The sequence below is a fragment of the Mustela nigripes genome, chromosome 2 (genome assembly GCF_022355385.1).
Source record: "Mustela nigripes isolate SB6536 chromosome 2, MUSNIG.SB6536, whole genome shotgun sequence".
Classification (NCBI taxonomy): Eukaryota; Metazoa; Chordata; class Mammalia; order Carnivora; family Mustelidae; genus Mustela; species Mustela nigripes.
The window spans coordinates 137,575,290-137,600,003 of NC_081558.1; the positions used below are offsets into that span (position 1 = coordinate 137,575,290).

At 34.9% G+C, this 24,714-nt stretch overlaps 1 protein-coding gene across 1 annotated transcript in view; it reads right to left on the reverse strand.

Moving 5' to 3' along the window:
- LEKR1 (leucine, glutamate and lysine rich 1) overlaps positions 1 to 24,714 on the reverse strand; it is a 186,642-nt gene that overhangs the window by 57,168 nt on the left and 104,760 nt on the right. The window contains exons 7-9 of the mRNA XM_059391702.1: positions 10,327 to 10,408; positions 1,239 to 1,316; positions 684 to 887 (exon numbers count right to left, since the gene is read on the reverse strand). Coding sequence (XP_059247685.1) covers positions 684 to 887; positions 1,239 to 1,316; positions 10,327 to 10,408 — 364 coding nt within the window. The remainder of the gene's footprint in view (positions 1 to 683; positions 888 to 1,238; positions 1,317 to 10,326; positions 10,409 to 24,714) is intronic.

Consider the following 24,714-nt stretch of genomic DNA (forward strand, 5'->3'; position numbering starts at 1 on the left):
TTTGACAAAAACTAATAAAATAAAAGCCCGACATGTGTAGTATATATCAGATATGCATTTAAAACTAAAGAACTTGAAAAGAATGAATAAAGACATACCAGGCAAATGAAAAAAAAATAAAGAAAGCAGGGTTGAGATATTAAGTATAAATAAGGTTAATTTAAAGACAAATTAACTGAGCAACAATATCTAGGGAGGTTAAATGAACATGCTTTTTAGTTTCCCGTTACTACCTGAATGTCAGAGGAGAGCCCTCAAGAAGAGGTTGTTGATAAGTAACAGAGAAGAAAAGTAGGAGCAAATGAAAGGAAAAAGTGATACAAAAAGATGTTTTTCTGTTGGAAAATGATAGAATCCACCAATTATTGGCCTAGGTGAAATTCAGTAGTATAAGATCACACATGGTCTTTTTGATACTTTTCAATAAAAATCTAACACCAAATATAATGTGGATTCCATCTCTACTTTCACTATATGACTTTGAGCATCTCATTTAACACATTTGGATTTCAGTTTAATCATCATCAAATGAAGTGGTGGGATGTGATGACCTTTCCCGTGAAATAAGTCCTAAATGCCATAATTTCACTGTCATTAATATACATAAGACCTTGATATTTCAAATATATATGGAACACTGAGTTAAATAAGATATTTTTGGAAGAAATTGTTGTGGACTATACCTTTCATTTTTCAGTGTTACAACTTCTTCCTTTGTCTGAGTCAGAAGAGTTTTGGTTATCTGTAGTTCATTTTCTGCAAGGTTAATTCTTTTTTTCATGTCTTCTTCTTGTCTTTCTTTTGCAGTCAGTTCTTCCTGTAAAGTTTTATATATTTGTTGACAAGCCATTAAAGAATCCTCTTTCTCTTTAAGCAATCTGGTATGCCTAAAATGGAACAGGATTTTAAAAAAAGCTCACCAATACACATTAGACACTACATTTTTATGTTTATCAAAGATATGTGAAAATCTCATTTGAAATCAAAGACTGTAATTTTAACTTAAAAGAAAAATTTTTAAAATACTAAGAAAATAGATAGTTCTGTGATATTAAAACTTTCCCATCTAGGGAGAAGCAAAATAAATGAGCAACTTCAAGATATTACAAACATGAGTTAGGTATATGTGTAAATAAGATAGTAAGAAAAGTTAAATATATCTCAAATAAAATGTTATTTAAGGTATGGTTTCAAATTCAATGACTAAAAACATTAATTTAAAAATTTGCAATGTATACCGTGATTCAGAAATAATGGATTCAAACTTCAGTTTTCTAAGTTCTCTTTGACAGTCAGCAGCTTCATTAGATTTATTCCTAGAATAATATAAAAGGTTTAAATATTTTATTTCAAAATAGTTCAAGTATAAATGTTTTCCTTTTTTAAAAACATGTTTTTCCTTTATTACTTTTCTTTTCTTTATATTCTATTTGTGATTATGTATGTGTACTTCCTTGAGATTAGATATATAAAGTCAAGGGGTTTTGCTTTGCCAAAAAATCACCCAATCTGTTAGTCCAACAATGTGTTTTTCTATATCATTATTTTATTCATCTTTAGGAGAAATTTCTTAGCATCTTTATATTATTATTTCTTTAAAGAAATAAACATTTAGGTCACTTCTATGATGGCTAAGTAGGCCCCTGTCAGACTCATCTGCATACAAATAAAAAGTCTAAACTTTGAAGAACATTAAAAAAAGAAAAACCTCTATTCGAAGGCATTGGAAAGTGAACAAAAACAAGAAGATTTTGGAGGGAAGCTGACACTTGGAATGAGGTGATAGCATGGGGTCAGGGTTTGTGTGTGTGTGTGTGTATGTGTGTGTGTGTATGTGTGTTAATGATTTCAAACATGACAGTCCAGTGTGCATCATTTAGGGGAACTAACATTCTAATAGAAAACATAGTCTGGGGCACCTGGGTGGCTCAGTTGGTTGGGCGACTGCCTTTAGCTCAGGTCATGATCCCAGGGTGCTGGGATCGAGTCCCGCATCAAGCTCCCTGCTCAGTGGCGAGCCTGCTTCTCCCTCTCCCCTCTGCCTGCCTTTCTGCCTACTTGCGTCTCTGTCAAATAAATAAATAAATAAAATAAAATAAAATAAAAAAGAAAATAAAAGAAAACATAGTCTGGCCTAAAGAATTAGTGCACAGTGTTCGGGTCAACCACAGTGCTGAAAAGTGAAGAGTGACTCAAAATAGGAGAGTCAAACACAGGAAGTCCCAATACTGCATACAGACGCTACACACACATCTGGCTGGGCTTTGAACTCTTCATGCACAGGGCATACTCCAATTAGGGTAAAGATAAAACAATTAAACAGAGATTTGAGCTGTTGCGATAAAGACAGAGTTTACAGTCTGAGGCCAACCAAACTAACAATCTGCTTAAAGCAGCAACACCCTCACCCCCACCAATAGTATTTGGAGTGTTTAGAGAAATATAATAGAATCCAGAATTTCTATAATATAACATTTACAATGCCCAGAATATAATAAAAATTACTCAACACAAGCAAGAACAGAAAAGCATGACCTATTCTTAACAGAAAAGACAGTTAATAGGGACTGCCTCTGAGATGACCCAGATACTAAAATTTGCAGATAAGGACTTTTCAGAGCAGTTATAACTCTGCTTAAAGACATTAAAAAAAAATCCACTCTAATTAGTGAAAAGATGATAAATTTCGGCAGAAAAATAAACCATTAAAATGAACCAAATGGAAATTCTAAAACTGAAATAAACATATGTCTTGATTTTATGTAATTGGGTCTTGTAACAAAACTCGAAAAGTTAATATATTAAGAAAAAGTAATATTCCAGTTTAAGTTTATATAGGCTATTTATTAATAAGTCATTATCTGAAAGTACCTTAAAATAGCTTATAAACCTTACAATAACTATATGTTAGATTGCCAATGAATTTGCCCTATTTGTAGAATGACTTTAATTTCTAATAAGTAATCATTTATTTGCATAATGAATATGTATAACATTCATTTATTTTTAAAATGATTTTATTATAAAATATGATAAAATTATAAGCTATAGGAAAATCACATAAAACAATTATATAATGAATTATTATAAGGAGAAAACTCTTATAACTACCATCCAGGTAAAAACATAAAACCTGACCAGCTACCCTAGAAGCTTCATATCCCTGGTCCCAGTCACAGCCAACCCCCATCCTCCCTAAAATAACCATTTTCATGAATTTCATAGTAATCACTTTGATTTTCCTTAGCATTTTATTACTCAAGTTTTATCTTTGAACACTACATTTTAGCTTAACTTTTTCTTCTCAAAAAATGTCTTCTTAAAACACGTTATTTTCATTATCCGCTTTTTGTAAAATCGATGAACGTATCATGTTGACACACAATGAAGTACATATATACTTTGATATGTCTGACATATATACAAGCCCATGAAACCATCAACAGAATCAAGCAGCAGACGAGCCTACTCAAAGCCTAGATCTTGGTCTCTAACGCCATTCCTATTCAAAGGAACCAAGAGTACTCAGAAACGGCTGATTCCAAGACTAAGGCAGAGTAAGTACATCTGAGATATCTTGTTATGTCAGAAGGTAAACAAATACTTATATAAGATGAGGAAACCACATTCCAGTTCACAGAAGTCAGCTTGAAGGGACTCCTACTGGCTAAGCCTAGATAATTTATGTATCAAAGCAATTCAATACAGCAATCAATTATAAACCATTGAAAAAATAAGAGTTCATAGGTTCACACCAACAATAAATAAATAAATAATGGGGAGAAGTGGAGGCTCTTGCTTAAAGTAGGATGCTGAGGACTAATAAATGGGGAGGGAGGGCTGGAGTCAGAAAAATCATCATTTAGCAACCACTGTGTAAAGTTTAGATAAGGTAAAAATCATTACTGGATGCTATATTGAGAGATAAATTTTGATGAGGAGGATAGCATTCACAGTATATTTAAAGTGTCTCTTATAGACTGCTTACTAGTTGAAAAGGAACAACAACAACAAACCCAGGAATAAGAGAGTGAAAAAATTGAGCAATACCTTCACCAGGTGATCAAAATTAACATCACTAGTGAAGGCAGGCAGGTAGTCATACCCTGAGAAGGACAAATCCTCACTTACATGGTTTTCTGGTTAAGAGTACATGCCCCTAATTCAATCAAAAGGAAACACCAGACCAATATAAAATGAAAATTTTTATTTAAAAAATTGTGAGGGGTTCTGCATTTTTCAAAAAACGTCAATGTCATAAAAAAAGAGAAACTGGAAATATTCCAGAATTAGGAGGCTAAAAAGACATGCCAAACAGGCTGACTCTACTGGTCCTATACTAGAGGAGAAAATGCTACAAAGGCCAGCTAACAAAATTAGAATATGGATGGCAGATTAAAGGGCTTTATATAAATTTATGACACAGATTACTGTGCTTTTTGTTATGTTATGTTAGTCACCATACAGGACATCATTAGTTTTTGATGTATTGTCCTATGATTCATTGTTTGCATGTAACACCCAGGGCTCCATGCAGTGCTTCCATATTAAAGTATCACCATCCTGAGGAAAGGCAGGCTAAAGTACTTAGAGGTAAAGGGTCATGTTGTATGTAACTTACCCTCAAACGATTCAGGAAAGAAAAGTGTGTGTGTGTGTGTGTGTGTGTGTGTGTGTGTGTGTGTGTATGTACGTGTGCGGAGAGAGAGAGAAAGGATGGGGCCAGGGAAAGGATGAGGAAGAAAGCAATGGGTTAAAATGTTAATCTGGGTAAAGGTTATTTGGGTGTTCTTTATACTATTATTATGTTTACAACTTTTTTAAAGTTTTAAGTTGTTTCTGAATAAAATATTAGAAAAGAAGGAATAAGGAAGAGTTTCACATACCATTAGAAAACTGGGCAAAGATTATGTTCAGGTGAGTCACAAAAGAAAGAATTCAGAGTCAAATATGCAGGAGTACAGTGTTTCATCAATCAAACTAGTTTGTTTCTTTGTTTAGTTATTATACCATTAGCTAGGAAGTGAAGAAATGGTATTTACAAACAATGCTGAGATTATAAATCAGTATAATCTTATTGGAAGGCAATAAGTCATTATGTATTAAAAGCATCAAAATTATTTAAGTTTGATTCTAGCAAAAACTATCCAAATTCTACAAAAACAAAAGCTTAGTAAGTAGTTATGATTCATCTACACATGAAATATTGTATAGCCATTTAATAGTTATCTAGAAATGTATCATGTAATGACATGAAAAATATCATTTTTTAGAACATGTCATATATTTATCACTAACTGAAAATGATACATTATCTCTCTAAGTGAAAATATGCTAAAAAATAGACATTACTTAGAAAAAGAAGACTTTAAGAAAAAGTTCTTAGAAGAAGGACTAGAAGGCTTTATCAAAATAAAACTATGATATTCTTTTTTACATATTCCTGTATTTTCCAAGTTTTATTTATTTGCTTTGAAATAAAAAAAATCTTTTTTAACCTAAAAAATGCTTTCAGAGGCACCTAAATGGCTTAGTTGTTTAAGCGTCCGACTCTTGATTTTGGCTGGGGTCATAATCTCAGGGTTGTGAGATTGAGCCCTGTGTCAGGCTCAACATTCAGCGTGCTTAAGATTCTCTCTCCCTCTCCCTCTGCCCCTCACCCCCACCCCACTTGAATGCTTTTTTTTTCTCTCTCTCTCTCTAAAAAAAAAAAAAAAGGGCTTTGAGCCCAAGGTGATATATTGAATTGTTGAATCACTGTATCATATATGTGAAACTAATATAACACTGCAAATTAACAAAAATAAAAACTTTGAAAAATCCTCTGAGGTACAGTATACCCACCATGACATTCACTCCATGTTCAGACTCACATACAACTTTTCTAATCTAGAGGCAGGGACAGTAGAACTTCTTTTAGTGGTTATTTTGCTAACTATATGGACAATTAATCTAGAGAGCCTACTATTCCAAGGATTCCCCTCACCATGGTCTGCTCCCACCCCCATGCCTATTAAGCCACTCTTTCTATGGTTTACTCTTCATGACACAATGGCTATCTTCACCTTCATTAGGATGAGGAGAGGGGGAACTGGAGGGAATAGAAAGAAAGCCTGTATCTCTTTCAACACTGCATTCCTTCCTTACTCTCAGCAAATAATGTCAATCTTTTCTAGGGCTTGGAATAAGCCTTCAGGAAGGCCCCTGCTAATCAACATAAAGGAAATAAGGTGAAATAATTCGATGTTTTTCTTGATTTGAAAGGCAAGTTTTGGGGTGCTTCATTCCATTAAGTGTCTGCTTTGGCTCAAGTCATGACCCCAGAGTCCCAGGATTGAGCCCCACATTGGGCCCCCTGCTCAGTAGGGAGTCTGCTTCTCCCTCTGCCCCTTCCCCTGCTTGTGCTCACTCTCTCTCAAATAAGTAAGTAAATAAATAAATAAAATCTTTTTAAAAAGGCAAGTTTCTATACCATTCCACTGCTTCATATGAAATAACTATTTTCTAACTGTCTCCTTGATACTTCCACCTGGCTGTCCAAAAGGCATTCTAAATCGAATACCATCAAAAAGCACAGTTTTTTATTTCTCTCCCCCTGTATCTATCTCTTCTACAATTTTCGCACTTTAATCAAGGACACCAACCCAATAATGACAAGATAGCCCTTATTTCCTTCTTACAATTGAGAAAATGGAGTCTAGAGAGATTAGTGCCGCACGTGAGGTGACATACTAGTAAACAGCAGAGTGGGAAGCAGTCTGGATCCAGAATCCAGGCTCATAGTCACTCTACTCTAGCGCCTCTCAACTGTTTACCATGATGCTGAAAGTCCCCAAATCTCATCCTTTAATCTTTCCTTACTAGTCCTCTTGCTCCTCAGTCACATCCACTCCACCAATAAATCTTGTCAGATTGAACTGACACATATTTCTCTCCATCTCCCCACTACATACAGCCTTACACTCAACCAGTCACTTCTCACTTGCATGAGCTCATGCCCTCCCACCTGGGCTCCCCATTGCTCTTGTACTCTCACTCCTGTCCACTCTCCAGGTAGCTGCCATGCTGACCCATTAACACAAATCAGATGAGTTCATTCTCATGTCAAACATCCTCTAATAGTTTCCCATTGCCCTCCATTATAAATCCAAAATCCTTACTAGGCTCTGAACTGGTGTGTTAATTTCTTATTGTTGCTATAACAAATTACCACCATCTTAGTGGTTTACGACAACACAAACTTATCTTACAGTTATAAGGTAAGAAGTCCTAAAATCAAGGTATCTCAAGGGCTGTGTTCCTTCTGGTGGGTCCAGGAGAAGATCTGTTTCCTTGCCTTTTCTAGCTTCTAGAGACCACAGGCATTCCTTGGCTTGTGCCCCCTTCTTCTAACCTCAGATCACAACATTCCAAACATTGCTTCCACCTTCACAACTACTTTTGTGACTCTGACCCTCTTTCCTCTTATAAGTATCTCTGCAATTATACTTGTATTTCCTCTTATAATTATCTCTGCAATTACATCAGGCCTGCCCAGATAATCGAGGATAATCTCCCTCTCTCAAAATAGTTAATTGCATGTGCAAAGTTCCTTTTCTCATATAGAATAATATACTCACAGATTCCAGGGATTAAGCCATGAAAATGTTTGGGTACCATTTTTCTGTCTATCACAACTGGCTTTCCTCATGTCTTGACCTTGGTCAGCAAGTTCAATGGGCCTTCCTCATGTCATAACTTTTCAAAGCATCATAAATGATCTACCATGTTAGCAAGCATTACTGGTTGCCTTCTAGACATGCACTATAGCTTTCTTCCTGGCCATCAGAGCTCCATTATCCTTATGCTGCTTGGTCTATACTAATTGTGTTAGTCTTGTTCCCCTTGCCAGTTATTCATTTAGAAGAGTGTATGTAAAAGGTTCCAGCTAACAAGATGTAAAGAGAGGGACTCTGGGACATTTTTTCCTCATTTCTAAGGAGACACCAGAAAAACAGGCCCTTCCTGTCTCTGGGCAGTTCCATCTGGATGTGGTACCATCTAGTAATCACAAGGGACTTAGTAGTTCTTTCATAACTCAGTTTTCTAAAAGTGGATACTTTGCCTATTTTCTAATTTTTGGAAGTTTTTATATAGGGCAGGAAGCACCAGTTTTATAAAATGAAACAAAAGCATTAGCATACCTGCAATTGTATAGTGATATCCTCCAGCTAATTTGTTTGATGGACTTTAGTGATGTTGTATTTCTTACTCCAACTCCAACCTATTCTGATTTTTGTCATTTCTCAAAATTTATATTATAAATTATGTCAAAAACAATTAATAATGGGGCACCTGGGTGGCTCAGTTGGTTAAGTGTCTGCCTTCAATTTGGGTCATGATATCAGGGTCCTAGGATTGTGCCCCACATCGAGCCCCAAGTCAGGCTCTGGAGCCTACTCCTCCCTCTCCCTCTGCCTGCTGCTCCCCCTACCTGTGCTCTTTTTCCCTCGCTCTGGCTATCTTTTTTTCTGTGTCAAATAAATAAATAAAATCTTTAAAATATATATACATATATATGAGTAATGAAAAATATCGCAAAGTATGTTATTAATATTAAATGGTAATGTGCCTTCTATATATAGAAAATTCTGTGCCAATTTATCAAGTAAATCAATTCATGTCATAACCACTTAGCTTTATTCCTTTTCCTCAGTATGCTTATTTCTGTAGTTAGCATCTCTCCTAACTGCCAGGACTCCACTCTATATGCTAAAGTCTTGGTGGGTCCACAAATTCCCTTTGAGTTGAGTCAGGTACCAGCCCTACTCCTCTATTCCTGGAATGTGCTTTTGTCACTTATTGAGATCTAAGAAACCAAAGTCATGCGGTAGCCATGACATGATTAGATTGCCCTCCACAAGAGACATCCATATAGCCAAAACCCTCCCTAATGTTACTAGAGGGTGGGGAACAATGGGGTTCTTTGGGGGGGAGGTAATAGCATTTGCTTCTTTCATACTTGTTCTCTTCCTGAGTCCAGTGAATCATTCAAGGGCCTTCTGTCCACTCATTCCTTCAACCTCAGCCACTATACACTGATGGTTGAATTATTGTATTTATTGTACTATTAACCACAGTGCTATAAAGCTAGAATATTTGATTTCTTTTGTTTTCCAAAGACAAATTATTTTGCTACAAATAATTCAAGTATACATTAATTTGGTAAGGCATTTTTGGAACTTGTTCTTCCTTGTGCTGCTAAGCATTTTATTAAACACATTGTTCTTAGGAGTAGTCCATAGTCAACACAACATCTCGTTGCTAAGCTTTCTAAATATTTATATGTCTGATGAGGTTCATGCTTCCAAAATACAGGAACTGAAAACCAGAGCTACCAGATAACATACCACAAAGTAAAAAAAAAAATTTTTTCAAAGATTACATAAATTCTATTTTAGTATTGTAATTATAGATGTATGATATTTATACCATAAAGTAATTTTTTTAAAGATTTTATCTATTTATTTGACACAGAGAGAGATCACAAGTAGGCAGAGAGGCAGGCAGAGAGAGAGAGAGAGAGAGAGAGAGGAGGAAGCAGGCTCCCTGCTGAGCAGAGAGCCCGATGCAGAGTTTGATTCCAGGACCCTGAGATCATGACCTGAGCCGAAGGCAGAGGCTTTAACCCACTGAGCCACCCAGGCGCCCCAATACCATAAAGTAATTTTTGAAACTTCTGAAGTAAATCCATTTCTAAAAGCAATAGTGCTCTGGATATTTTACAAGGGCATTTTCTTGTCATCTGTTTTCAAATTTTTCTTTCTCACTTATATAAAGTGTAAGCACTCCAGCATTTCAAAGATACTCAGATACTTCTTCAAAGATACTCTTTTTTTGAACTTGAAATTGGTAATTGAATGGATAATAAAGAGACACGTCAAGAGAAAAAAAATACAAGAGCCTGCTTCCTCCTCTCTCTCTCTACCTGCCTCAGCCTACCTGTGATCTCTGTCAAATAAATAAATAAAATCTTAAAAAAAAAAAAGAGAGAGAGAGAGAGAGAGAGAGAAAGAATCAGGATACTTCACATTGAGTTACACTTGAACAATCAGGGAAAGCTTTAATACATGACTAGGTTAAGTTTCTTATTGAGTGAAATTCTTATTTCATGTATTTAAAAATATTTACCTGTCCTTTAATATACAAGACAAGCCAGAAAAGTGCCTGAGAAAAGCAGACCACACTCACAATGAAATCACTGCCAAAAGAGTCACAGAGAACAGATGGTAAGGGTGGGGGAGCTCTTTCTAAAATCTACAGGTTGTTCAATGTTTACCATCTTACATGAGCTTTTCTTTATAGTTGTCAATCTTGGTCACTGCCTTCTGAAGGTTTAGCCCAAGGGCCTCTACTTGACCTTGTAAATCTGAAATGACACAATGTATTCATCTGATTAGTACATTCAAAATGTCCAGATAGTTTCAGAATGTAAACCATATTGAGAACTGCCACTCAGTTCCTGCAGCATGCTACAGCTGTTTACTCTGGTTTGCCAAGATATGCAGCCCATCTCTCCAGAAGCCCCTCAGAATTAATGGTTTTTGACAGATCTAATTTATTGGCCTCTTTCTGCCCCCAACATCTTGCTAATTTAGCCTATAGTGAATAGGCTAAATTTTATTAATGTTTTTAAAGTAAATTTATGTTGCTGACACACACATGTATTTTGATCATGTGGCTCACCTCTGATATATCTGACTGCCTGAGCTGGCCCTTGTGGCCTGGAACTGAGAAGGATCACTGAGGCCTCCCTGTAGAACTGAAATAGACAAACCATGTGAGAGGCTCCCAGTAAAGAATCTGTTAACTCTGGGTAGCATCTAAGAGGCATTTTAATGACTTTCGAAGCTAAGAAAATACAAGCAGGAAATTGGCTTCCATGGACTGGGGAATTCAAGCAGTGTTTGAGAAAGATTATTCAAGCAGCCGTGTCTAATGTGTGTGGATGCAGAACTGAAACTAAAGCAGAAAGAACAAATAGCTTGAATGAAGTAGGTCCTACCATTAGCCTGTGTGTGGGAACTATGATTCGAATCCCCACTGCAATGACAGCCCTTGTTGGCACTCTTGTTGAGAGAAAGGTAGAAAACAAACTTAGATGGACTAACTGGTTTCTATGGAGAAAATAATTTAACACACTGGAACTATAAAAGTCTATTTACTCCTGCTCAGATATGTTTTAATAACATAGTTTTAATAGTAAACTTTAAAATCTTTATGTATCCATACACATATACAACATTTCTATATATATCGCCAATCTGCCTTCTTTGTTTTATGAAGAAGAGCCAGTGCCTTTAAATTAGGAACCAAAACAAAAATCAGAAAACAAAATTACTCTAAATGAATGTTTTAATTAGAATTTGCCAGACATTTAGTATAAATCTTCATGTTTACCCAGGACTTACACATACATTCTTAATTTTATCCCTCAAACCTCTATCCAGGTGCAAATAGCCCATTTTTCAGATAAGGGGAAAAAGTAGATACTTTCTGATTCTCTTGCCTGGTATCTTACGATACGCTTTTTTTCCCCTCTCTTTCTTTTTGTCTTTAAGATTTTTATTTATTTATTTGACAGACAGAGACCACAAGTAGGCAGAGATGCAGGCAGACAGAGAGGAGGAAGCAGGCTCCCCGCTGAGCGGGGAACCCGATGCAGGGCTTGATCCCAGGACCCTGAGAACATGACCTGAGCTGAAGGCAGAGGCTTTAACCCAGTGAGCCACCCAGGTGCTCCAAGGTATGCTTTCTATTTTTATTTATTTATACGGTTTTTGAAAGAAGGGGAGGGGCAGAAAGAGAGAGAATCTTAAGCAGGCTCCCTGCATAGCACGGAGCCCAAAGCAGGACTCAATCTCATGACCCTGAGATCATGACATTAGCAGAAATGAAGAGCTGGCTGCTTAACCCACTGAGGCACCCACGTACCGCTTGCCTAATATCTCACAATGAATTAATGCATTAGCCAACAGTTAAACTGACAGAATGTTTTTAAGTCAACTGAGGGGATCAGTTTGAAAGAATGGCCCCTCAAAGTAAACGCCAATAAGGACTTAACTCATAGATAATATTTTGGGGTACCTTTTCCCCAGTTATCAAGTGATATCATTATATGTGGGAAAAGATCATATACATATAGATAATTTATTTTTGAATGTGACCTTCTGAAATAAAGCAATCTCTTATGAACACTGCTCGATGGATTGTTTTGTCATTAAGTTCACATGGACTTGCAAAGGGGTTCTATTCACACAGGCATAGCCAAAAGATTTCAGCCCACCCTCTGAAGAATAAGGAAGGAAGGTGGTTAGTGTTTGTTGATGTTGTACTCTGCGGCACTCTGCAAAATGCTTTTTCCTATATCATTTCATTTATAGTCACAACTACCATAAAAAACAAATACATATTTTTACTAATATAGACTCTAAGAAGCTGAGTAATTAACTAACTTATCAAAGGTGACATAGCTAGTAAGAAGTGCTCCCATGATTAAAACTCAGATTAGACTCATCCTGAAGTCCTTATCTTTCTAACTCTCCTACATGGCTCTCAAATTACAAAAGCTACAAGGGGATATGATATTTGTCCTTGAAAGTATGGTTAGTGTAGCTACAGATCTGTTTAACATATCTAAGAATTGTTAAAAAGGCATACTTAAGATGGATGAAAAGTATTTTACATAAAATATGTAGTATATTAGCAAAATGTCTAACTCCAAGAGGGTTTAGATTTAATTTTTGAAAGCTTTAAAAATTAATATAATAAATGAAAGATACTAAGACAAACATGATATTATTGTGACCAGTTTTATAAGACTGACTTCAGAGAGAACAATTATGCCTTTTTATTAATGTCCCTTGGTGCTTTCGCAAAACATAATGTTAAACTAGATGAAGCACAGGTCTGAGCCCATGTAACAAATTTCACGTTATCACTTCCAAATATAGCTATTGTTAAGAGGAAGATTTGATTATCTTGAAAACAAATTCCAAATAATTGGTACTTGATATGTGAATTATATACAGTTAATTCTCAATCACCCCAAAATTATAATAGTAGATAATAAAAATGGTAGCTAAATAAATCCCTATTTTTATAGCATTTATAGCAACCGACTCAAACCGACTCACCATTGAGCAAGGAATCTGAAGTGGAACTCAATGCAGGGCTTGATCTCACCACCCTAAGGTCATGACCTGAGCTGAAATCAAGAGTTGGAGGCTTGACCAACGGAGCCACCCAGGTGCCCTGCTTTGGAAAGTATTCTTAAGCTCACATTTGAATATAAATGTGCATCACAGTTCCAGAATTTACTAGGTTTAAAGGAAAATAAATTACACAATCGTGACCCACTCAAGAAAGAAAAAGCTACTGTACTTTCCAGTATTATTCTCTCTGCATACCCACTCAAATCTCCCTTTCTCCCTGGCTCAAGATAAGCATAGATAGCTTAGTCTAATTCACAGTGTCCAGTAAGTAAAGAAGTCACTTCCTTCAGAAAATTTACTATGTATTTACAGCAACTCTGAGTCAAAATAGGGAAAGGGAATAAATGTTTTTACTCCACAACACAGAAACCATGTGAAGTAAACAGAAACAGAAAATACAAGTTATATCAACAAAGAAATCACTTTATATAAACAGAAGATACCACAGAGAATTGAGGGAAAAAAAGATTCATTATAAATAATCCATAATGTAAACTGACCAGCAGTGTATAATTTAAGAGTTAATATATTTTCATGTTCTCCAAAAAAGAAGCACTAAGAATTATTTCAAAAATACACAGAACTTATTATTACTGTTCTGAATGAGGAGTAAGCATGCTACTGGTTTATTATTGGTTCTAGTAGACTAGCAGGGTCGTTTTGTTTTTAGAAGCAGAGTGCCTAGTTTCTGTCCTCAATAAAGGAACACAGTTAGGATAAGCACCAGAGAGATTAAGCCACCTGCATAAGACAGCTCCTTCAGTTCCTGAGGCAAGGAGTTCTTAAATAAGTGTATTGTTCTGTGCAATCCTTCTGTATAGTTAAATAAATTCAACTTCAATTTTCTGTCATTCAGCATGACATTGGATTATGAGGCAAAAGGCCCTAACTGCCTACAAAAAGAAAGGAAGCATTGGCTTTAAACACCATGCAGATGTAAGGCGGAACCCATGGAAACAATCCAAAATTTACAACAGCAAATTCTACTATGATGTGACTGCGTTCTTTGCAGATATTAAATAAGAAGCAAATGATTTTAAATGAACAAGACAAAAAAGAGCTCTTAGCCCCTCTTCATATGAAGCCAGCTGCTTGCTGGATAGCATTACACAGGCATCAGCTTTGGGGTAATTAGTCTTTTAAGAGAATGCTGTTATTCCAAAAGGTTTCTAGAAACTACAAATACAAAAGGTATTCATAGTTAGCTATTTTATAGAAGGATATAAAACATTACAGACACTTGGAGAATATATTTAGCATAACATTTGAGCAAACAATAAATAAAACCTTTATAGTGGAAAGATATTTCAAGTTTAAAGCTTTCTGGATAAACACCAAAAAAAAAAAAAAAATCTGGTTCAAAGTAGAGGAAACTGATGGCAGGTTCAAGAAGCAGAATGAAAGAATAAGCAAGCAAAATTGGCCCCCAGAGATCCCAATCAGGGGAATTTTTTTAAATGAGAAATTGAAGGCTCTGTATTTTTTTTTAATGGTAGAGATAACTGAGGAAGAGGAAAAACAGAAGTTCGCTATTCTCAATACCTTCCTATGACAGGGTAACATAAGGTACATGTAGTACACGGATCTCTAAAGCCAGACCACCTATTTTCAAACATGGGCTCTGCTTCTATGAGCTGTGTGACTTTAGGTACATTAGTTTTTTATCTATAAAGTGGTGACTACGGCATAGGACTAAGAATTAAGAGATTTAAAATATGTAAAGAGAAGAGTGGCAAGCGCGTAGTGAGCACTCCCTGCTAGTTCTTATCATCCGTGGCAGTAGTGAGGCCAGAACCTGGCTCCCACCCTCACTTCCTCTCTGAATCTCAGCATTTTTCACCTTGAGGACCTTATTCTTGCGCTGGGCCAGATGTCACCAGCCGTTATGCTTGTATGGGGAAAGGTGAAAATGAAGGGTTTAACTGCGTATTTTTCTTTAACAATATACAGAGTAACAACAGTCATGTTAAAATTTGTTAAATATGGGTGATGGGTTCACCCACATTTGTTATATTATTCTCTGTATTTTTCTGTGTTTGGCATATTTTATGAAAATATTGTTTGGGGAGGGGTCTTGCTTGCACAGTCATCGATGGCAGTATGCTCTGTACTAAGGAGTCGAATCAACTCAGTTCTCTGTGGTCAAAATACAAAAGAAAACAAGGGTTAGAGAACTTGATGTGAAGTGGGGGACAAAGTTGAAAAATTAAAGACAACGTATTCACTTCTGTGAAGAGCTAGCTAGAGGGCTATATAGTAATCAGGAAGTCTGTTAGCTTAATTTTTAAGACATTGGGACATATTATTTGGATTTGGGAATGATCCATTTTAGAGAGAACCATTCTAGGGCATTCGTGAATTTGCTTATGTGTGGAAAGAGAATACTTTTTGCAAGTGTTTTTAAAAACTACCCAAGTGTTGTTAGGCTCTGCATCTCATTTTAATTCTTACTTGTCTTCACTATACATTATTTTGAGACCTACCCATGTAACCATATATAAATGTGATTCATTTCTTTCAGACTGTCATATAATATCTAATGTGTGTACATGTCATTTTACTGATCTAGGCCTATAGTGATGGAACCTGGTTGCTTGCAACTTGTGTCACTGTAAATAATCCTGTGATAAAAGTACTTGAGTACTTATGGGGGAGTTTTTCTGCAGCATGTCCCCAGAACAAACTTATGAGGCCATAGGCATACATACACTTAATTAATGCCAAATGGTGCCCAGGATGGAGGCACCAGTATACATTTCCACCTCACTAAATGAAGGCACCTGCTTTCCTAATACTTAATAGAAAGAATTATTTACCTTTTTTTTTTTTTTGGTCAATCCACAGGGTGCAAAATAGTGTCTCATTGTTGGTTTAATCTGCAATTCTCTGCTCACTATTGAAATTGATCATCTCATTTTACACTTCTTAGTCATTCCTGTCTCTCTTTTCATGATTTGCCTTTTTTCCTCCAGTCTCTTTTCTATCTACTCCAATCGAGCTTTCTTCTTCACTCCTCCACAGAAAACAGCTCTTCTTAAAAAAATTTTTTTAAAGATTTTATTTAAATTCTAGTTAGTTAATATATAGTGTATTATTAGTTTCATGCAGAGAATTTAGTGATTCATCAGTTGCATATAATACCCAGTGTTCATTACATCATTAATATCCATCACTCAGTTACTCCATCCCCATCTCCCCTCCAGCAACCCTGTTTGTTTCCTGTGGTTAAGAATCTTCTAAGCTTTGACTCCCTCTTTGTTTTTTTTTTTTTTTTAATTTTTTTAATCCCTCTTTGTTTTTAATCTTACGTTATGTTCCTTCCCTTCCCCTATGTTCATCTGAAATAGCTCTTTTTAAAGTTATGAACGACATACTATCCTGGCAATTCCAAAATTCAATTCTCTGTTCTTATATAATTCAACCTTTTAGCAGCATTTGACACAACTGTTTACTTCGCCTTTGAAACACTCCTCTCTATACTATAAGTATAAACTATACTCTCTAGTTTCTTCCCACCTCATTGGCTAATTGTTTCTGTCTCTGCTGAGGATCCTTATTCATAGAACACTCCAGGGTTCAGTTTGTTAGCCCTTCTCTCTATGTGCATTTTCTCACTAGTGGATCTCATCTAGTCTCATGGCTTTGAATAACACATATAAAGGTGTCTTTCATCATCATCATTATCACAACTAAGGGCTGAGTACTTACACTACCAGGCATGACATTCTATGTGCATTACACTAATTTAATCTTCACAATACAAAGTCATTAGAATGTAAATTCTGCAAGAGCAGAAATCTTATCTGTTATATTCATAGTATTTGAGACATGGAAGGTATTCAAAAAATAATTTTTGAATGAATAAATGAAATGTTGTAGATAGAAGAAATAAGAATGCCTACAATTAAATGCTTAAATTTATGTATCTAGGGTTTAAAAGGCATGGAACAGAAAGAGTTGTGCAGTTTTCATTGATAATATCTAATATGTATCTTGGCATTAAAATGCAAACTTTCTTATAAATAGGTAATTTTACTTCACTAGACACTCATTGAGTATCTACTCTATTATAGGTAGGGTCCATGCAAACTGGATTCATCCATAAATACCAATAGGATATATTCCCCTGTCATTAGAGAAATTATAATGAAGTGCCTCCTTTTGCCTTCAAGATGAGGAATGATGTTTTAGATAACAAATCAATAACCCCTTTAATCCTAACTGTTTTATTTCTCCAATATTTTAAATGACTTTATTTAGTTAGGTGGTTAATTATATGGCTGAAATTGTGGGATTTTTGATCAGATATAACTGATGTGAATGAACATACTCAGTATGTTGCTTTTAGAGGGTATTTATATGTATACATTATTACACCATCGTTTAATGAGCTTAGACTTTTACAAAAGTAAGATCTCACTGAAAATTTTTTAAATGAGCATTAACAGGGGAAACCTTGGCAGATGTAAGAATATATACCAATAATAGAAGAAAGTTCTATAATGAGTATTCAACTGTATCAATTGCAAATTAACATATTTTAACTTTAGCAAACATTTTACAAAGCTCAGATGGTGATACAGCCACTTAGAAAATTCATTTCATTTTAAGGTTTATGTTTCAGAGGTTTGATTCACATCTATTTTGCAACAAGTATACTTGATGTACATTAACATTTTCCACATAATGCCAGAAAGGACTGAAATAACATTTGGAGATTTTAATACATCAGATGCTAGAACAGGTGTGGATATACAGCTAAAAAGTGTAATTCAGTCCAGATGTAGTTATATTAAACCCAGAAAATTATTTCGCTAGGAGTATATGGGTAGGAGAGAATAGGAATGTGCATTAAATCATGCTAAGGAGATAATCAGATATTTAAAATTTGGAAGTGAATTACATTCTAATAATAAGAATTGAAAATTTACTTCAGAATGCAAAAAAATAAAGTGCTTCTAAACCTTCATTGTAGTGTATTCTAAACATTAAACCAATCCAATATAGTATGAAAATAACTCTAACTTATGGGGCACTTATGAAATATTACAAATTATGGATGGGGCGCCTGGGTGGCTCAGTGGGTTAGGCCGCTGCCTTCGGCTCAGGTCATGATCTCAGGGTCCTGGGATCGAGTCCCACATCGGGCTCTCTGCTCAGCAGGGAGCCTGCTTCCGTCTCTCTCTCTCTCTCTGCCTACTTGTGATCTCTGTCAAATAAATAAATAAAATCTTAAAAAAACAAACAAACAAATTATGGATGGATAAGATAAGGGGAGCTTAATTATAATGTTTTTACCCTGATTAAAACTACTCTCTCTCTCAACTGGCAAACAAAGATAATACATCAGTTATCTCATAGGGATAATCCTGATGGATTTAGAAACTACTGAATACTTTAGAATAGTACTCTGTTTTCTGAAAAATTTGTACATATAATTCACAAATCATACATACATATTTTAATGAGATTTTTTTTCAAGACTAGAAAATACTAGTAATCAATATGGACAGGGACCTACTATGAACACAGTATTAGCTAAAAATATTTATGGGATAAAAAGGAAAATACTTAGGTTTAATAATAAAGGAAACGAATACATGGAAGATAGAGAAGCTTGGATCTAAAAATATTTAAGACATTTTCAAATAGTGTCATATAACCATATAAACATCCGTTTCTTTAATGAATCAGTGTATTTCACAATCAGAATGCTTACAGAGATTTCTATATGCAGGACAGTTTTATGCAAGACTATGAAAGAGATGAAGTACATGGTCAGCCACACAGGGCTCTGATTCTTGCTACCCTCCTTCCCCTTGCTGTGCTGGGATGGCAGGAAAATAGGCAAAGGGCAAGAATTTCTTCAAAAGATTGCTTTCATACTTTGTGCTAATTGCATTAAACAAATTCTACCACCCAATTACATAATTTAAAAGCATCAAACAAAAAAACAAAGACAGCTTATAATTTGAAGACAAAGAGATGATAGGGCAACACTCAGATATGTGAAAAGATTTACTATAAGGATATGTATCACAATATTTTAATAGAAAAAAAAGTGAAAACAACCATCCAAAACTAGGATACAATTAAATAAGTTATGATTCACCCTAAATCAAAATACCAAGAATACTTTGACATGGAAAATTTTCAGAAGAGAGGAAATGGGAGACTAGAGATTATAAAACTCTATTATTCTATTCTTATAAAAAATATATTCAAGACAGAGGGTCTAGGAGGATATGCATCAAATGTTTAGAACTCCCTCTGAATGTTGAGATTTCCCAATCAATAGTGAACATGGTTTATTTGGGTAACCGAAAACAAAAGAATCATATTAAAGTAGCCTAAAACATACCCAATACCCATCTCATCACCCATTACATAACCCATCAGGAGTTCCCATAACCTATCATTAGGTGTCTACTGTCCTCTTCTGCCTACCCCGTATGGAAACTTGTGCTTATCACCAGTACTGGAAATGGTCTGGTACAATAGCTCTCCTGAAGCATAAATTAATGATAACAAGATATATATTTTAATGCTCCCATGTGGTGGAATTTGAGTTAAGAGCCCAAGTTTTGGCAGCACAGTTCTAGAGTCAGGTTCCAATTGTGCTGTAACTGTGTGGCTTTGGACAAATGACTTTATTCCTCAAAACCTTGGTAATCTCATCAGTAAACTAGAGATAATAAAAGTGATTAATCTAGGAGGGCAGGAGGGTAATGATAAGTGAGTACACTGTGACTATATTGTGCATGGCACGTGGTTAGTAATTCATGAATATTAGCTATTTAGACAGTTGTAGGAAAGCTACCTGAATGCATAGGAATGATTTTTGTTTTTTAATGATGTAAGGATAGTATTAGTGATTAGCAAGGAGGAGAGGGATGCTGGTAAGAGCTGAGACACTGGACACAGGGCATGTGGGGTAGTCATTTATTTCTCATTCTGACAGAGTAGCTATTACTCATGCTATTGGCCCAGAAAGTGGATAATCTGTATATGTCTATGAGCAGTAGGTTGTGTGCCTGGGTGAGTCCATGAATGAAAGAGTGACTAGTATTGTTAAAGCTAACCAAGGCTGACTAGAATATAAATTAGTGGAGGCAAATGGACCTTTGAGCAAACAGGAATTAAAATTCATAGTTTTCCTTTATTATTAAAAGAGTACTTTTTAAATTCTAATACTTCAGCTCAAGTATAATAATTTGGTTGACTATTATACCAGGAAAACCAACTTAAAATGTAGTTAAATATTCTATATTTGTGTAGTTCTTTAGGGGTTACTACATTTTATTTTTTTAATTCTCTTAATGCTCTAAGATAGGTTAGAGCTCTAAGATAGGTCATATTTCCATTCCTAAGATAGGTCATGTTTCCATTTTACTGGTGCAGTAATTGAGTCAAAGAAATTAATAACTTATCCAAAGTCCCGTAAAAAGACTGTTTTTACAGAGCCAAAAAGCAGAAGTATTTGACTGCTGGATCACTATTTTTTTTTAACTGAGCCACATTGCTCATTATGACTATTTTTTGCCTTAATAGAGAAGCTGCTAATTAAGGAGTACAGCATTTCCACATGTTACAACAGATATGTTAAGTCAAAGAAGTCAGATATGAAAGATTACATATTATATGGTTCTATTTACATGAAATGTCCATACCAGGTAAATCTATGGAAACAGAAAGTAAATTAATAATTGATGGGGGAAGGGAAGCAAGGTATAGGTAGGGATTGTCAAAGACCATGATGTTTGTTTTTGGGAGGATAGAAAGACTCTAGATTTTGATGGTGGTCACATACTTCTATAGGTATCCTGAAAACTATTTACCTGTACACCTAAAATGGGTGAATTTTATGGTATTTAAATTATTTCTTGGTAAGGCTATTTTTAAAAAATGCAATGAAGATGTTAAAATATATGCAAAATAACTTTATTAAAATACTTGTGTTATTTATTACACCAAAAAGCTTACTGAAAAATAATGTAAGTTTACTCACTTGGAATAAATTAGGAATTGGTCAAATAAATTTTAGGAAAGACGATAATGCTGAAATGATTTATCTGAACTCCATCTTCCAATATTCGTGAATACTGACAAAAAGTAAAGGACATTTTATCCTGCCAGGTGAAAGGAAAATCATTTAAGGGACTGATTTGTGGGTCACAATGACCTCTGAGAAGAGTATTATCAATTTAGATAAATTGTGCACTTTGGAGGTTATATTTGTATAAGTTAAACATAAAATTACAAAACTTATGTAAATAAATCTTTAAAAAAGAGCCAAGAATTTAGTCTTCAAAATTTTATATGTTTACTTTCCTGTAAAAAAGATTAAATTTTGACATTAAGAATTAGGCTGCTATAGGCGCCTGAGTGGCTCAGTCTGTTAAGCATCTGCCTTCAGCCCAGGTCATGATTTCAGGGACCTGAAATCAAGGCCCACATCAGGCTTCCTGATCAGCCAGGAGCCTGCTTCTCCCTCTCCTCCCCATTCACGCTCACTGGTCATGATTGTGCTCTCTGTCACTATCTTTGTCTCTTCTGTCAAATAAATAAATGAGTAATCTTTTCAAAAAAAGAATTAAGCTGCTATTAATAGCTTATTATTTACTTTTAAACTACTATTAAACTATATGGGCCAGGGTTATCACTTGAATTTCAATTTTTGAATGTCTATATTTTAAAAGATAAAGGGAAATGTGGAAAAAACAAGGCTAAAATTTTTAATGTAGAAAAATGATCATGAAAATTCTAAACCTGAATCAAAGTTGAAATTGTTTAATGGTGATTTAAAAGAAAAAATTAAAATGTAAAAATAAGAACATTTATTTAACTTTGGAAACAAGCAAATGGCATCAGAATTAGAATCAAATTACAGCACATATTGCCCAGAGGCGCCTCCAAGGCCTTAGTCCAACCCACCCATTGCCTAGATGTGGACACAAACTCATCAGGGAAAATGGCATGTCAGAGTCACATGACTAATGTCTACTCATCAACTTCTGATTCTTGGTCCAATGTGCTTTCATTTAATACAAGATTAGTGGGAAATGTTAATAGGGGGTAGGTGGAGAAACATAACAAAGAGATAGTTATATATTTTAAAATGGAGAAAGTAAGTTTATCTAAAGGTGAATTCTAAAAGTAAGAGAACTGGGAATACAAAATATTAGAATGATTTTTAAATTTTATTTTTAAGGGAACACAATAATGATATAATAGTGAGCATAAATCTAAAGTTGCAAGCATAATATTTCTCCAAACTCCTTTTACTAGGTCCTCATTACCCTGATATCAACCAGACAAAGACACTATAAGAAAAGAAACTTACAGGCCAATATCCCTGATGAACACAGATGCAAAAATCCTAATGAAATACTAGCAAACCAAATTCAACCATACATTAAAAAGGATCATAAACCCTAATTGAGTGGGAATTAGGCCAAGGATGCAAGGATGGTTCAATGTCCACAAATAAATCTATATGATACACCACGTTAACAAAATGAAGGATAAAAATAATATGATCATCTAAACAGATACAGCAACAGCATTTGATAAAATTCAACATCTACTTATAGTAAAAATTCTCAATAAAATAGGTATGGAAGAAAAGTACTTCAACATAGTAAAACCATATGTGACAAGCCCACAGTTAATACCACACTCGATGATGAAACACTGAAAGTTTTTCTCTAAGATACAGGAATAAGACAAGGATGCCTACTCTTGCTACTTTACCCAAAACAGTATTAGAAATCCTAACCAGAGAAATTAAGGAAGAAAAAGAAATAGGCATCAAAATTAAAAAGGAAGTAAATGGTCATTATATGCAGATGACATAATATTATATATATAGGAAACCCTAAAGACTAAACCAAAAATTTTAAGAACAAATAGATGTTATAGGATACAAGGCCAATAAGCAATAATCTGTTGTGTTTCTCCCTAATAGCAAACTATCAGAAAGAGAAATTAGGAAGACAATTTCATTTGCATTTGCATCAAAAAGAATAAAATATCTAGGAATAAATTTAACCAAGGAGGAAAAAGGCCTGAACACTGAAAACTATCAGACATTAATGGAAGAAACTGAAGGAGACACAAATAAATGAAAAGACATTCTGTGTTCGTGGATTAAAGGAATTAAAATTGTTAAAATGCCCATATTACACCCAAAAAACTATCAGTGCAATCCCTGTTAAAATTCCATCAACATTTTTCACAGAAATAGAACAAATCAGCCTAAAATTTGTATAGAACCACGAAAGATTCTGAAGAGATAAAGCAATCTTGAGAAAGAATAGCAAAGCTGAAAGCATCATGCTGTCTAATTTCAAACTTTCTTACAAAGCTATGATAATCAAAACTTTTGTATTGGCATAAAGACAAATATATATGTCAATGGAACAGAACTCAGAGCACAGAAACCCAAACATTTATGGTCAATTAGTTTACAACAAAAGAGCCAAGAATAGACGGTAAGGAAAAGACACTCTTTTCAATAAATGGTGCTGGGTAAACTGGACGGCTACGTGCAAAAGAATGAAACTGGACTACTATCATATACCATACACAAAATTTAACTCAAAATGGATTAAGCACTTGAATGTAAGACCTGCAGCCATAACATTCCTAGAAAACATGGGTGGTAACCTCTTTGATATTGGTTTTGGCAATGATGCTTTAGATTTTACATCCAGAGCAAAAGCAATAAAAGCAAAAAATCGACAATTAGGACTACATCAAACTAAAAAGCTTCCAAATAGCAAAGGAAACCACCAACAAAATTTAAAGGCAATGTACCAAATTGGAGAAAACATTTGCAAATTATGTATCTGATAAGAGATTAGTATCCAAAACACATAAAGAATTCATACAACTCAACAGTCATAAAGCAAACAATCAGATTAAAAAGTGGGCAGAAGATCTGAATAGCCATTTTTCTAAAGAAGATATACAGATGGTCAACAGGCACATGATGAGGTGCTCAACATCACTAACCATTATGGAAATACAAATCAAACCACACTGACCTTTCACTTCACACCTGTTAAGATGCTTATTATCAAAAAGACAAGAGGTAACAAGTGTTGGTAAGACTGTGGAGAAAAGGGAACCCTTGTGTATTATCAATGAGAATGAAAAGTGGAGGTATAGCTACTATGGAAAACAGCACGGACATCCTGAAACATTTAAGAATAGAACTATGATGTGGTACAGCAATTCCACTTTTGGGTATTTATCCGAAGAAATTAAAACACTAACTTAAAAAAAAATATGCACCCCAATGTTCATTGCAGCATTATTTATAATAGCTAAGATATGGAAACAACCTATGTACCCATTCCTGGATGAGTGGATAAAGAAAATGTGGTACATATACAATGTGGTATTAGTCATTAAAAAAAAATGAAATCTTGCCAGGGATGGACCTTGGGGGCATTAT